General features: G+C 52.9%; 1 protein-coding gene across 6 annotated transcripts in view; it reads right to left on the bottom strand.

Moving 5' to 3' along the window:
• The window catches only part of KIAA1671 (KIAA1671 ortholog), a 188978-nt gene that overhangs the window by 62373 nt on the left and 110484 nt on the right, over window positions 1-16121 (bottom strand). The window contains exon 1 of one of the 6 annotated variants that reach the window (XM_078060843.1): window positions 2942-4333. The exons of the other annotated variants lie outside the window; for them this stretch is intronic. Within the exon in view, the coding sequence (XP_077916969.1) occupies window positions 2942-3226 (285 nt within the window). The 5' untranslated portion in view covers window positions 3227-4333. Of the gene's footprint in view, window positions 1-2941; window positions 4334-16121 lie in introns of those variants that run through there. 6 annotated transcript variants of the gene reach the window in all.

Genomic DNA, 16121 nt, shown 5'->3' on the forward strand with positions numbered 1-16121 from the left:
GGACACGGAAGCTAAAAGAGGTGATTTAACGTGCCCAGGGTCACTCGGCCAGCACATGGAGGACCTGAGACCCGATCTCGAGTCTGTCCCGTTCCAGAGCCCTCTGGGGAGCATTCCATGACCCTGGAGACCCCCACTTCCCGCTTTTATTCCAGCCTCGGCCTCTGTGGCACTGCCATTATTCCTGGGTTCTGGAACATTCTGTCTGGCCTCCACTTGGAGTCCATCTTAGTCTGCTGGGCTTCCTTCTCAGGCTCGCTGGGCTGCAGCACAAACGTGCCTCTTCCTGCCTTTGTCGCTCAGAGACAATGTGTTTGTTTTTCCTTCTTTCCCCCTTTTATTCCTTGGACGCAGAGGCAAGCCATTAGCAAATTATTTCAAGGCTGGCTTTAGAAAACATTTCAGGGCACGCCTTTGACGGTTACTTTATGCCTGTGATAGATTCTTCCATGGTGCTCTGAGTAAATACGAGCCTGAGGCAGGACTTGGAACGGAGTGGACTTTTTGGATAAATCACGTACAAGTCCAAGTCGTCAAGATCAAAAGCCCGCTCCCCTTCCCACCCAAGCACGGATATTCCCCTTGTCCCCAAACTCTTAGGTAATTGTGGCTTTGCAAAGTTTCCTCCTATAAAACAAATATTTAAGTGAGGCCCCCAAGTAAAAGGGGGCGTGTGTGGACTTTCCAGTTCACTGGCAATCTCTGAAGGAACGGCTGGAGAGAAGAGGTCTGGTTGTCGCAGCGGCGGACTTTGAAGGCACGCGTAACGACATGCTAGGCACGGCTGGATGTGTCCCACGTTCACGGGCACGTCTGTGCCCGTGAATAATAATAATGGGGAATGGCGACGCGGAGTGATGATAATCCCCATTTCTCAGATGAGGACGCTGAGGCTTCCCCCATCCCGCCGAGCCCGAACATCGTGGTATCCAACGGGGAGAAGGCGTTTACAAGCGCGTGCGTCCTCTGTAGCCAGCACTGCTCCGGGCGTTCGTTTCAACCTCCACATGATGCCGTGGTTCACCCCATTTCACAGAAGAGGAAACTGAGTCCTCCCAATGGGTCAAAATCCCTCGACCAGGACATGGCAGAGTCTGATTCAAGCCCTCAACCCCAAGGCCAGCTGGTGCTCCCCACTCAGTAGATGCCAAATGCTAAATTCTGGGCAGGGACCGAGGCCCGGAGTTACTTAGCACGTACTTACGCGGCTACAGGCGCTCTGACACAGCAGTGAGCGGAGAAGGCAAGGCCCCTGCGCAGCCTAACTTCATTCATTCCTCCACCAAGCTGGGGAGGCAGGCCACACAGCAGCTGACACGTGAGCAGGGCGACATGGCCGGGGGGATTCGAGCCAGTGCCCAGGGTCCCACGGCTCCGAGGGCAAGAGAGAGCTGAACGCTACCAAACCCCATGCCCTTAACTGCGCTGCCATAGAGGGGACGAGAGGGACATTCGTAGAGACAGAAACAAAGAGAGAGACACAGAGAGATGTGCACATAGAGACAGAAATAGATATAGAGACAGAGAGACAGAAAGAATGAATAAGAGGCCCTCTCTCCCTGGCCCAAGAAACCCCTTCCAGAGGTTGGTTTGGAGGAACTGTCTTATAAATTCAGGCCCCATGGATTTTTCCAGGGCTAGAAAGCAGCACAGACCCACAAGAGAACATATCACATTAATGAGACCCACGTGTTTGCACCGGACTGTCCTACTTTGCTGTGTGACCCTGGGAGAGTCACCACACCTCTCTGGGGATGCTGAGTCCCTGCACCTGTCAGGGCAGCTGCGAGCTTTCAGGGACCACAAGTGTGTAGAGGGCCGGCTCAGAGCCCAGTGGACCCCGTGGCTCCAACCCTCAAAGCTGGGGCCCATCATGACCATCAGCATGTTATCACCGTGCTGAGCCCAGAGAAGGAGTTGGCCTAGCCCGTCACCTGCCTTTGGGCTCTTTTGAGCTGGGCTGACACTGTCAGGTGGCAGAAGGTTCCTCTGTGAAAACAGTAAGCCCTCTCTTTGAGTTCAGCCCTGGTCAGTGAGCTGGGCTTCCCTGAAGTTATCAGGGAGGTCTGGAGAGAAAAAAGGAGGAGCTTAGCTGGAGAGAGCCTGGACTGGGGTGGGGGTGGGGTTCCAAAGCCTGGGATCCTGGCCCTGGTTTAGCCATTCACTCACTGTTCTTCCCCAGGAAGCTGCCTTTCCCTCTCTGGGCCCAGTCCTGCCTCTCTAAATCATCAGTGAGTTCCTTGAGACCGATTCTATACCATTCCCCTAGCAGGACGCAAGCCAAGTTTTTAACCATTAGAATAGTCATTGCACCCTGCTCTCCCAAACCCCATTGAGCTTGGCCAAGTGAGAGAGGACAGAGCCCCCCAGGACCCACGCCAAGCCCCAGGTTCGCAGCCCAGCAGGTGAACCTGCCCACCCCCTCGGGTCTCCTTGGATACTCGGAGGCGACTTTGCAATTTCGCTTGACGACAAGATAACAAAAGCTGCAACTCAACACACACATGACATGGACACTTGGCCATCCTGGGAGGGTCAGAGGAGATGAAGCAGGTGCCAACTAATCCTCCCCTAAAAATAGGGGAGCACAAGCATTCGTGTCTGGGGCCAGAGTGTTGGCGCTTCCAGATAAATCAACTGGCACAGCAAGCCCGACTCACGTGCCGGCCCCATCCTCAGAGGTGGAATACACTTCCTGACCGCTTCAGGAGACAGAGTAACTGCACCGTCTGGGGAATCACCCCTCATGCCTCTTTTCCCAGGCATGGGGAACAGGAAACAGCTGGGGCTTGATTGACAATGATTCTGGAAGAGGCAACTTCCCTGGTTGGATCTTTGGGGACCCCCTCCCCCACTCCAGGGGAGCACTGGAGGGGAGGAGTTTTTACGGTTGCTTTAATACTTAAAAACAAAACAAAAAACAAAAATGTAATAAGCTTACAAGGTCTGGTGGCTCCGAGTCTGTCTGCCTTTTCCTCAGGGAAGAAAACCTCTGTTGGCTGCGGGCGGAGAAGCGTCGGAAAGATTCCCGACTGCGGGAGGCGAGGTGTCGGAAGGAGGAGGTGCGCTTGAAGGGGGTCCGGCTGGCGGGCTCCCCGCTCGTCCGCTCGTGGCCCACCGTGGTGGTCACTAAGTTGAGGGCCTCCTGGAAGGACCTCCTCACTGTGCCCATCCACTGGGTCATGTGGGTTTGGGCCACCGTGAGTTTGTCTCCCAGGTAATCCATGGGGCCGGAGGAGGGGAGGAAGGAGGTGAGCGAGGGACAAAGCAATTTCGCACTGCCAGGGTCCACTCCCTCTTTCTACTTTCTGCTCCTGCAAGTTCTGGGCTTGCTTGGAGAGAAAACCCGGCAGCCCTCTTCAGCCAAACCGGGAGGAAATCACCATCGCGGAGCCAGCAGCCGGCGGCACCTGCGGGTCTCGCAGAGAATTCAGAGGCAGGTCACCGTCGGGCTGGGAGTCCACCCGCCCGAGTTGTAAAGTCAACACGCTGGGCGGTCCCCACTGCAGCCCCGGCGGCGCTCACGGGCTGCATCGGCTGTGACCGGGATCTTGGGGAAATCGAGCAGCACTCGCTCCCGGGTGTGACAGTCCCCGCAAGGTGGGGGAGGAAGATGCGGTGGCCCTGGGCACCCCGGTGCTCACCGTCCCTCAGGGAGGCGGCCCCTCCCGGGCGCACACAGGAAGGACCCGGCGGGCAGGCTGCCACCTGCCGCAGCCCCCAGCTGGACCCGGCTCACCTGACCCATGCCACGCAGGTCTTTCGTCCTCTGGCCAGAGACTCTAAACCTGTCAGCCGGCAGGCAGCGTGCTCACTTCCGGAGGCAGCCACCAGGGCCCCCGGGTCCCCTGGCTCGGCAGCCCAGGATGACATCAGTCCCCGTCTTAGCGAGGGGCTTCGCTGCCCAGGAATGCAGGAGGGGCCTCAGGGAGGCGGCCGCCCAGGGAGCTGACGTTCGCCCCCATTTTTTTTTTTCCTCCCCCAAGTCCCAACTCGCTCACCGTCCCTCGGGGCTGACGGCGACTTCCCGTGCCAACAGCCTACCCGCCCTGTGCCCTCACCGCGGGCTGCACGTGCGTGCACTCGGGCTCGGGGATCTGGCAGCCCCGGGAGGGTCGGAACAGTTGGGAAACTGCCTCCCGGGTGACAGGCGGCATCTCGGGACCTCCTCGGCATCTCAGCTGTCAGTCTGTCTCCCTCTGCCGGCCTGTTTCTCGGTCAGGTTTTCTGTTCCCTCCCCATGTCTCAATTTCCACTTGTTTGTCCCTAAGCTTGTCTGTCTGTCTGTGTCTCTCTCCCCTTTCCAGCCTCCTCTCCCTCCCTCCCTGGAAAGCAACACCCAGCCAGGTGAAACAGCCTGGAGGTCCCCCAAGGAAGGAACTGGGCCGGCCTGTACCGGAGTGCAGGAGGGGTTGCCATGGCAACCCCGGGGCACAGCATCTGCCCCATCCCGGGCGGGGGGTGGGGGGGCTGGGCACAGGGAGCAATGGGAATGATTCATGGTTTACACTGGGTCACATGAGCTCCTGGGTTTTAACTCTTGTGGAGCTAGAGTAGTTGGCACAGGGGGGCGGGATTGGGGGGGCAGAAAAGACAGCAGCTTCTGAGACAGGACAAGGTGCTTGTCAGGAGGGGTCAGCAGCAACTGGATAACAAAGGGGAGGCACACTTGTTGAAGGAGCTTTCTCCCTCTGGCAGGGATCCATGCCCCTGTTCTACAGGTGAGGAAATGAAGGCTCAGAGACGTGGATTCACTCACCCAAGGTCACACAGCAAAGATACCACTGGGGCATGGATGGAGGCCGCTCTGAACCCCGTTTTCTGGATCTGACATGGCACCTGGCCTGGAGTTGGAGTTCAGTAAATATTTATTGTTCAAACGCTGAGTCCAAGACTGAAACCTTGATAGGTCTGACGGCATCCCAAATGCCTTCCCCCACCCACGGGACCTCAGTTTTGAACAAATATTTGCTCCCTAGATGTTGATCAAAGGGCCTTGCTTGAGAAGGTTTTCCATGAAGGCATTTCTGACGATGCGGCTGACCCAGATCTCTTTCTACTCTGGATTTCCAGTCCTTATGGCTGTTCATTCATTCGTCCATTCACTCATTCACTTCAGTGTTCAGAGAGTACCTACTCTGGGCCAGGCACAGGGTATAGAGACTAAGAATGGGCCCTGCCACTGAGGCAGGCAGCTATGACGGTGGCTAATATTCACTGACAGTAAAACCGAGTCCCCAACGCCATTCTAAGTGTTCATGGGAATCAGCTCGTGAATCTTCGCATGAACCCATTTGACGGAGGAGGAAGCTGAGGCTCAGAAAGGTAAAGTCATCTGCCAAGGTCATTCAATGTGGTAGCGCTCCAAGATGGCCCCCAATCCTCCTCACCCCTGTTATTCACACCCTGGTCTGGTCCCCTCAGAGTTGGGTCTCTGAGCCCAAGAAAATCAGGCAGGAATGACAGGGTGTGACTTCCAAAGCTAGGTCACAGAAAGTTATCAGTTTCCACTCTGCTCTCTCAGATGGTGCTGGGGAGAAGCCAGCCACCGTGTTAGGAGGACGCGCAAGCCGTCCTACGGACAGAACTCTGAGGAGGGAATCAAGCCCCCAGCCCGCAGCCAGCACCCACGTGCCTGTGAGTGAACCACTTCGGAAGTCGATTCCAAATCCCCAGTCAGATGACTGCTACCCCTGACTAGCACCTAATGAGGCTCCCTGAACCAGAGCCACCCCGCCCAACTGCTCCCAAATTCTGGACTCACAGAAACCCCATGAGATACAAATACCCAGAGGCAGGGCGATATCTGACTCATCAGGAAACCAAGGGCTGGTGCAGAATAAGTGAGGGGGGGAAAGAGGCTGACAAGGGGCTCTTGCAACAGCCTGCAGATCCTATATGTTAGGAAGCATTACCCCATTATAGAGACGAGGAAACACGCATCGGGCACCACATTCCACCTCCATACGTGTCTCCGGTCCTGCCCGCCACCCCCTATGCTCTCCAGGGTTCCAGGGCTTCTGGTCTCCAGAGTTTGCCCAATTCCTCACATGGAGTGACCATGGTCAGCACCCTGTGGCAGGCAGGCCACTTCACGGCCCTGCTCCCTCCCTCAGCAGGCTAGGAATGGCCAGCGTGGGGGCAGACATGAGGAACAGCCGAGTCCTTCCCACCGGGCTCCAGAAAAGCCACACCAGAAATACCTAAAGAGCTGGAAAAGGACACAGCTCTTTAATGGACCATCTGGACACAGAGGTGGGAAATCTGGGAACCTTCAGCAGGGGAAAAAAATGCTAAATCAGGGGAGCCTGGGTGACTCAGTCGTTAGGCGTCTGTCTTCGGCTCAGGTCATGGTCCCAGGGTCCTGTATCGAGCCCCACATCGGGCTCCCTGCTCAGCGGGAAGCCTGCTTCTCCCTCTCCCACTCCCCCTGCTTGTGTTCCCTCTCTCGCTGTGTCTCTGTCAAATAAATAAATAAAATCTTTTTAAAAAATGCTAAATCAAAGCAGTATATAAATCACCTTAAAATGATAATACCCAGTGTTGCCCCAGCTGTGACGAACAGGACACTTTTATCTGTAGCAGACGGAAATGGAAATTGGTATATAATTCCAAAGGGAATTTAACACCCAAGATCAAAAGTCTCAAAAACAATGGCCTGCCAGGTAGTGACCTACATGTGGAAGCGTGCTGTCTACAACTTACTTCGATACACAGCAAAAAAAAAAAAAAAAAAAAAAGATCATTGTACTAAGGAATGGATGGATGGCTAGACTTTTATAAAGCAAATTTAGCAAAATGGTAGCAATTATAGAATCTAGCTGGTGAGTACGTTTGAAAATTATGATAAAAGATTCGGGTGGGAGGATGTGCCTGCCTTTTGACCCTGTAGTTTATGATCCAATTCTATGCCCAGAAACCCATCTTTGGAAACGAGAAGGATCTACACAAACATTTTGCTAGAAGGATGCTTATTCCAGTCATATATGAGATTTAAATTTCTGAAAAATTAGTAGGAGCCTAATTGTCCAACAAAAGGGGACCTTGTTCAGTGCTGTGCTGAGCCATACGGATGTGAAAGCCAAAAGGAAAAAGTCAGTAATACTGATCCTGTCTTGATTTATAATGTTAATAGTTTGTTCATCATGGATTTTTATATTAATTTTTATTTTTATTTATTTATTTTTAAAGATTTTATTTATTTATTTGAGAGAGAGAATGAGACAGAGAGCATGAGAGGGGGGAGGGTCAGAGGGAGAAGCAGACTCCCCACTGAGCAGGGAGCCCGATGCGCGGGACTCGATCCCGGGACTCCAGGATCATGACCTGAGCCGAAGGCAGTGGCTTAACCAACTGAGCCACCCAGGCGCCCTAATTTTTATTTTTTAAAAATACCACATTAAGAGGTGCCTGGGTGGCTCAGTGGTTAAGCATCCAACTCTTGATTTTGGCTCAGGTCATGATCTCAGGGTCGTGGGATCAAGCCCTGCGTTGGGCTCCATGCTGAGCGGGGAGTCTGCTCGTCCCTCTCCCTCTGCCCCTCCCCCAATCTCTTTCTCTCTTTCTCTCTCTCTCAAAAAATTTTTTTAAAAAATCTAAAAACAGGGCGCCTGGGTGGCTCAGTTGGTTAAGCGACTGCCTTCGGCTCAGGTCATGATCCTGGAGTCCCTGGATCGAGTCCCGCATCGGGCTCCCTGCTCGGCAGGGAGTCTGCTTCTCTCTCTGACCCTCCCCCCCTCTCATGTGCTCTCTCTCATTCTCTCTCTCTCAAATAAATAAATAAAATCTTTAAAAAAAAAAAAAATCTAAAAACAATAGCACATTAAAACCTCATTTATCTTGCTTACTGATTTTTTTTCTGTGCCTCCTTAAATTTTGCACCATAGGCATGTACCTCAGTCCCCTTAGCCTGGCCCCAGCCCTGGATTTGCTAAAACAATACAGTATCCCAGTTAAGGACCTGGAGCCCTGCCTCTAGCTCTTATTAGCTGTGTGACGCTGAGTAAGTTACTTAACCTCTCTGATGTTAAGAGATGAAGTCATCCAACTCATCGCTGCTGTTGACACCATTGGCACCACTTCCTGTGTGCTGGGCATTGTGTTAGATCATTGCATGATACCATCTGCCCCCCCCAACAATGAAATGAGGTCTGGCCTATGATTATCACCCCCACTGTACAGATGGAAAAACTGAGGCACAGGAAAGTTCAGTGACCAGCCCAAGGGCACACAGCTATTGAGTGGTGGAGTTTGCTCCCCCCCCCTCCTCCGGCCCCACACCTTCGACGAGGCGGAGGATGTGGTGGCCCCGCCAGGTGAGCAGAGGAGAGCAAGTAGCAGGCAGGACTCCGCAGTCGCACCTCCTTCCATACGGGAAGAGTGGTACGGAAGTGAGCTGAAAAGCCAGATTGCCTGCCTGCTCCCTCCTGGCTCCCTCTAGGTACAGTGTGGTCTGAAAGTGTGACTATAAAAAGCGTCACTCCCTGAAAACTGGGACAGCACAAGCACTCTCCCCCCAGAGGGCTCTTTCTGCAAACTCTTCTGTTCTCTCCAGGAAAACTCCTGGGATGTTGCTGGGCATCAAAAAGGAAAGAAAGCCATCTCCTTACATAATCAATCCCTAAAACGCTGCAGACGCTGCGAAGATCCAGGAAACGAATGGGAATTTGACCCACGATGTGAGGTGGGACCTGGAGATCATCAGTTCCAGACAAGCGTGTGCAGTTCCCAGAATGAGAATGGCGGTCATTCATTCAGTCGACAAATGCTCCCTGTGCAGCGACTTTGTGGGAGCTCTGTGGGGGCCCAGACGGGACCGATAGTCCCTGAGGAGCTCAGGGTAGCTTGCTCTTCTCAGTCATTAAGGAGGTGGGAGGGCATTCCAACGGACCACCTCAAATTTGAAGCTACATTTTCTCCCAAGAATCTGATACAAACGTGCATGCTCTAGATAATTCCTCAGGTAGAAGAAGAAGCCAGAAAAGACATGAACAATTGCAACACAAGTGCCAAGGGCTGTGATGGCCAAATGTGTAACATGCTGTGGGAATACAACAGGGCTCCCAGACAGGTGGGATGTTGAGAAAACAAGAGCAAAGAGAAGATGATCATTTACTGCAGATCTGCAATTGGGAGAAGGGTACCTGTGTGGGGTTTTGAAGGATGAATAGGAGCCCGCCAAGAAGGGTGAAATGAAGACCAATAGATGCAAAGGCCAGGGGGCATGACCATATTCAGTCTTGCCTCTGGGCTCTTGCACTTGCTGTAGCCCTGCCTAAACCTGCCTCCCCTATTCTCCCATCTCTCCTGGACCTTCCCCCACCCCAAGACCACCATCAGCAACTTCCGCCTTTTCCATAGCAGCCCCAGGAAGTCTCACTTACCTGAACCTCTGCACATCCTGCTTCCCAAAACACCGCACATACCGGGCCTAGAAGTATGCCCACATCACACTGCTGTGGACAGTAGTGCGGTGGAAATTGCAGCAACCATGAATTGAGGATTTACTACGTGCCAGGAACTAGCTACCCATACGTCTCATCTCACGTAACTCTCACAACAACCCTGTAGGGTGATTCCTGATATTAATTATTCTCATTTTGCAAAGAAGGACAGTGAGGTTTAAAGAGCCAAAGGGACTTGCTCAAGGTCACCAAAGTGGCTAGTGGGGCTCTGGGACTTGAACCCAGGCATGTCTGATTCTAAAGCCCTCCCCAGAGTGGAAGCCAGACTCTACCCATACCTCTAGGACCCCTTAAAATGGCCAATTCTGCCCCCAGCCCTGTGGCATGAGGGTGGTGACTATTCCACACACTTCTCTGGGTTGTCCCCAGACCTCCTGGGGTCAAGAAACAGGTGCAGGACTGGTCTGCCTGTAAATCAACCAGTTTCCTTGCTCGCCACCTGGCTTGCAGAATGATTCCAGGGACCCCGTGTGGGAAGGTCTGACCCGAGGACCCAGTTTAAACCTGTTTTGTCTCCCCCTCAGACACAGCAATGCTATCAGAGAGCCAGCCAATGACTCGGGGTCTCCCTCCAAAGAGGACATCCATTGTCTCGGAGTCATGGTTTCCCTACGGTAAAGAGAAGATCATAAAGCCCAGCCCGTTCCAAAGGCTGTGGCAAAGAACCAATGGAGATCATTCTTGCCCAGCACATAGAAGACAATAAATGGCAGCCACAAGGGGTGATATTTATTCCATTATAATTGATATCATCCATTGTCCAGGAGAGTCATAGGCTCTTAGAGAGTCAGAACTGGAGTGGCCAGGAGAGACAGACCTAGGCCAACCTTCTCATTTCCCCAAAGAAACAGGCTGAGGTGGAGGGCTGTGTCTCAGGCCCCACAGTAAATCTGTGGCAGGCACCCCCTGATTTCCCATAGGAGGCCTGGAGTCCTGGACCTTGACAGGACCCAGCTTCTCCCACCCCAGCCAAACTGGACAAACTGCCGACCTGGGCTACACCACACCGTCTCTCATTCAGCTCTTTGCACATGCTGTTCCCACTGTCTAGGACACCATTCCATCCCTTGCTCACCTACTCGCCATCTATTGTCCTTTAGAGCTCAGCTTAGGTACACCCTCCTCCAAGAAGCCTCCCCTGATTTCTTCTTGTCCATGGGAGGCCACCTCTGGGCTCCCACCTGGCCATCTTGCCCCCACTGCATCATTAGCACACTGCACTGGATGGAACTCGATCCACCCATCAATGTCCCTCTGAGCCCACAGGTGGCAGGGACGTGTCCCATTCACCCTTGATTCACAGCATGCCATGCCCAGCAGGCACAAGACCTGCCTACCGTGTGAAATGAAGGAACCACTGAAGCTTGAACCCGAGTCATACAACTCCCAACATCCCTCTCACTAGGCTTGTTTCCAAGGCAACAGAGAAAAGAATTCTGATATGAAAAAAACAAAAAAAAAAAAAAACAAAAAAAAAACCAACAAACCCAGAAATGGCTTGATCTTCCAAGTCAACCTCAGATTATTTATAAACCAAGCCCGACATGATTTCCTGTCTCCATTCACCACATTCTTACTCGAATAGCCCTTTTCATCACCTAAGATGCCCTTAATTAACCTTGGAAGGGGAGGGGAAAAAAATCATCTGGAAAGGAAATCTTTCTAGAAACAGCCAGGGTCTCATCACCCTTCCTCATCAGGCCCTGCCCTGAGCTCAAGTGGAAAGTAGCATTCTCCATGCTGTGGGGCCCCGCCTGGCATGGCAAGGCCCATCTGTAATTACAGCCCCTCTTCCGAGAGCGGGCAGCTAATAAAGCTGCAGGCCGTGGCCTCCTCTAAAATGTAACGCAGGGCCTCATTCACCCCACGGAGCCCCTAATGTGCAGCCGCCCTCTCCTCGGGCATCCTGGGGAGAAGGGGGTGCCCTGCTGTGGTCTTTGGTTGCCTCGCCCAGGTTTGGACGACACGTTTCTTTCCAACACAGCAGATGAGTTTCCACATTTTGGGATCAGTTAGCAAAAGAGAGCCAGGATGTTCTTGCGAAACAACAAATGAGAACTGGTGGGGGGAGGGGGTACATGATGTCCTCTAAGAAATGTATTCCCGCGCAGTGAGCTTGCTGGATTTGGCTGAACTTGCCCCTCAGCAGCACCCCAAGATTTTAGGCATTGGCATGAGGCTAATAAAAGATTAGAAGAATGGGGGTGGTGGGGTGCGCCGGGGGGGGCGCAGTCAGCTGAGGGTCCGACTCTTGGTTTCAGCTCAGGCCATGATCGAGGGGTCGAGGGATCAGCTTTTGCACTCAGTGTGGCGTCTGCTTGAGATTCTCTCTCCCTTTCCCTCTCCCTCTGCCCCTCCTGCTCGTGCACGCTCTCTCTCTCTCTCTCTCTCTCTCTCTAAAATAAATAAATAAATCTTAAAAAAAAAAAAGAATGAGTAAAAGGCCTTTCTTTCCTTGCTCTGGGCATCCCTTCCTTCCGACTTCAGTAAGCACTGCCTTGAGCACCTGCGATGTGCCAGGTCCTGGGGAGACAACAAGCCGAGGATAAGCCAAGGACCCGACGGCCCCTAGATCCTGGAGCGGTCTTTTTTTGCAGTCTGCGGCAAGTATAAGGACAAATCACAGCGGTTCTCATTTGCCAGGGCCCCCTGTGCACCCTGCCACCGCCTCGACCCATGTCACCCAGGACAGATGTAATGGCCGCTGTACGGACCAGGGGACAGGGACTCCAAATGACAAAGTCACGAGCCCGTGTCACACGGCCCAGGTCTGGCTGAGCCCAGAGCCTGTGCTCTGACCCACTGGACAACCCTTCTCTGGGGAGCAGCTCTGTTTATGTCAGATGGAGGCAGGCTTGTGGGGTGCACATAACATGGTCATGGGAGGAAAGGCCTTACCCTGTGTTCCTCCTTCCTGCTCTCCACTTTGCTTCCTCGGGCTTGGGTCAGCCATGAACCCCAAGTAAAGCCTGATGGTGATGAGCACAAGGTCCCCCAAGATGGCCTCAGGGACCCCCTCCTGCCCTCAGTTCCAACAAGGGCTCAGCTGCATCCGCAGCTCCGGTGACCAGCACGCCCGGCAGCCTCAGAGGGCACTTTGTATCCCCCCTGCTCCGGTGGAATGGTGGGGGTAGTGGGCATGCCCTGGGCTGGCACACCCAGGCTTGGGGCCCACTAGCCTCTGCCCTCAGTTGCTGGGGTCTTCACGCAGTGCTCCCCTCCTCTCAGAGTCCTGATTCCCCAAGGAGACTCCTCAAAGGCATCCTCACTGATCTAGTGATGGTGGTGTACCAAGCACTGGTGAGAATGGGGAGCATCCAAAACTCTCAGGAGGTGAGAAGCAAAATGGTGTGACCACTTGGAAAAGAGCTGGCAGTTTCTTAAAAAGTGCCACTCTAGAAAACAGTATGGAGGTCCCTAGAAAAGCTGAAAATAGAGCTACCCTATGACCCAGCAATTGCACTACTGGGTATTTACCCCAAAGATACAAATGTAGTGATCCGAAGGGACACGTGCACCCCAATGTTCATAGCAGCAATGTCCACAATAGCCAAACTGTGGAAAGAGCCCAGATGTCCATCCACAGATGAATGGATGAAGAGGATGTGGTATATATATACAATGGACTATTATGCAGCCATCAAAAAACTGAAACCTTGCCATTTGCAGTGACGTGGATGGAACTAGAAGATATGCTAAGGGAAATAAGTCAATCAGAGAAAGACAATTATCGTATGATCTCACTCATATGTGGAATTTAAGAAACAAGACAGAGGATCATAGGCGAAGGGAGGGAAAAATAAAACAAGACAAAATCAGAGAGGGAGAGAGACTATAAGAGACTCTTAATCATAAGAAACAACGGGCGCCTGGGTGGCTCAGTCGTTAGGCGTCTGCCTTCAGCTTAGGTCATGATCCCAGGGTCCTGGGATCGAGCCCCGCATCGGGCTCCCTGCTCAGCGGGCAGTCTGCTTCTCCCTCTCCCACTCCCCCTGCTTGTGTTCCCACTCTCGCTGTCTCTCTCTCTGTGTCAAATAAATAAATAAATAAAATCTTAAAAAAAATCATAAGAAACAAACAGGGTTGCTGGAGGGGAAGGGGGTGGGGGGATGGGGTAACTGGGTGATGGACATTAAGGAGGGCACATGATGTAATGAGCACTGGGTGTTATATAAGACTGATGAATCACTGACCTCTACCTCTGAAACCAATGTTATATGTTAATTCATTGAATTTTTTTAAAAAGTGTAACATACGGGCATGGGATCCAGCCTTTCCACTCCTAGGTATTCATTTACCCAAGAGAAATGAAAGCACGCATCCATACAGAAACTTGCGCACGAATGTTCGCAGCAGCTTTGTTCCTAAGAGCCCCAAACTGGAATCAGCCCAAATGTCTACCAACAGGTGAAGGGTTACGCAAATGGGCACATCTGTGCAGTGGAACGGTCCTCAGCAGTGAGAAAGGATGAGCTATCAATATCCGCTACAGCGTGGATGAATCTCAAAATACTTGTACGAAGCATGAGAGACCCCTCCAGAAGGCCCAGAGCTCTGGGCAGAATCGTCCCACCCTATATTTAAACAGGACGGTTCTAGTCCTGAAACTAATACTAACACTCGACATTAACTAAGTGGAATTTAAATAAAAACTTGAAACAACAAAAAATCATAGCAAAAATGTAAAAATAATCCTAAGATAAACAAACAGGACAGTTCTGCTCCTGTTAATCCAGCTCCTTCCCTCGTCCCACCAGGAAAGGTCCGATTCGTTCTGACGAAACTCCTTTCTCAAGAGGCTCTGAGGGGATACTGTCTGCTTCTAACAAGGGAGCCGCCACCTTGCCTCCCCAGGGGGCTCCTAGGGCGCCCCAACGTGGAAACTCCTCAGGCGAGGCAGGGGCTGACAAGGTCTCTGTGGGAAGCGGGAACGAGTGGGGATGGGGGGCAGGGGCCCGAGTGTCAGGGAAGGGCCCAGTGCCTCCCTGTTCTTACCCAAACAAGTTCTTTCCAGCATATAATCATAACTACCATACTACCTCCCGTCCCCCCTGCCAAGTGTTCTCATTTCAAAATGGACTTAATGAGATCCTTTAGAGGAAGGACCTCTCCGAGCAATTGAAAATGTGCACAGTAATGAGATGCCAGCAACGAGTGTCACTTCGTGGAAACCAAGTGAACAGAAACAGGTCAGCGGGGGGGGTGGCCATCACTGACGCACCTCCCGTAGGCCGAGCACAGTGTCCACCAACAGCCCCCCGATGTCCTGTCCCCTCTTGAAAGACGAGAAATGTGGACCTCAGATCTGATTGCCAACCTGGAAAGCACGGCCCAGAGTGCCTGGGCGCAAAATCTGGCCTGTCCACGGATACGCTGTGTGACCTTGGGCAAGTCGCTGCACGTCTCTGAGCCTCAGTCTCCCGGTCTGGAAAGGAGGATGATAAGAGTAACCGCCTCAGAGGGCTTTTGTGAGGAAGAAGTGAGATGCTGCCTGGGCATTGCTCAGCACATAGTGAGCACTCGATGAATGTTAGCCCTTATTAACTTGTCGGTGGGCGAAGGGCTGGATTTGAACCCAGGCACCTTCCTGCGTCTAAAGCTTAGTCAATTCACTCTTCCCCCTCATCCCCAAGTCTCCCTTTCCCTCTCTGCACTCAGCAGTGACCTCACCTCTCACTTCACTGCAAGAAATCAAAGCAGGAGAAAGACCCCACCCTCTCTTGCCCCCTGCATCCGGGAGCCCAGCCTGCCTCCCCCTCCCACTGCCACGAAAGATGGGGCCGCTTGCAGCCCAGGCCAGCCCTCCTCTTGTGCCCCAAGGCACCGCCTCTCACCAAATCCGGGAGAACATCCCTGTATCTGACTGTCCCTCGTCCCCCTACAGCCCCGTGACCCCCTCTGCTGGGCCAGCCCCACTGGGAAAGCCTCAACATCACCCATCTTTAAAAGCCAGATGGAACCTCCTTCAATCCCACCCCCCTCTCTGCTTGGAAAACTAATGACATCTGAAATGCACAACAGAACAGAACTCTTTATGCCCGGCCCCAAATCTGCTCCCTCCTCACTAACCCCCTCCTCAAAACCACAGCCTGCGCCAGATCACTTCTTCGCCATCCCTCCATCCTGCCTCAGCACCAGAGCCAAGCCCCCGTCGCCCCTGTCCTCCCCGCTCTACCTCCTGCCCCTCTAGGGCACGCCCACACACAACAGCCTGGATGAGTTTTCTAATCCCCTGTGTCATCGTGTTAGCCCCCACTGAGGGTGCTCCCTCAGCTCCTCACTACAACCAGAAAAAACTCCTGGCCCTCAAGGCCCCCCACCTGGTTCCCCCACTTGCTCACTATCAGGCCAGCCATATCAGCCTCAAACCCTTCAAGCTGGTTCCCACCTCAGGGCCTTTGCATGCGCTGGTTCCCCATGCCTGAAACACTCCTCCCCTAGGTCCCCACAAGGTGGCTCTTTCTTTCAGATCTTTGCTCAAATGCCATGCCCTCTGAGAGCCCTTTCTAGTCTCTGCCACACTATTCTGTTTGATGGTCTTCAGGCATTTATCGGGATTTGCTGTTCGTTCATACTCGCTGTCTCTCCCACTAGAACACATGCTCTGCTAGGGCAGAGACTTTGCTTTTCTAGTTCCACGCTAATGCTCAGGGCTGA

The sequence above is a fragment of the Halichoerus grypus genome, chromosome 13 (genome assembly GCF_964656455.1).
Source record: "Halichoerus grypus chromosome 13, mHalGry1.hap1.1, whole genome shotgun sequence".
Taxonomy (NCBI): Eukaryota; Metazoa; Chordata; class Mammalia; order Carnivora; family Phocidae; genus Halichoerus; species Halichoerus grypus.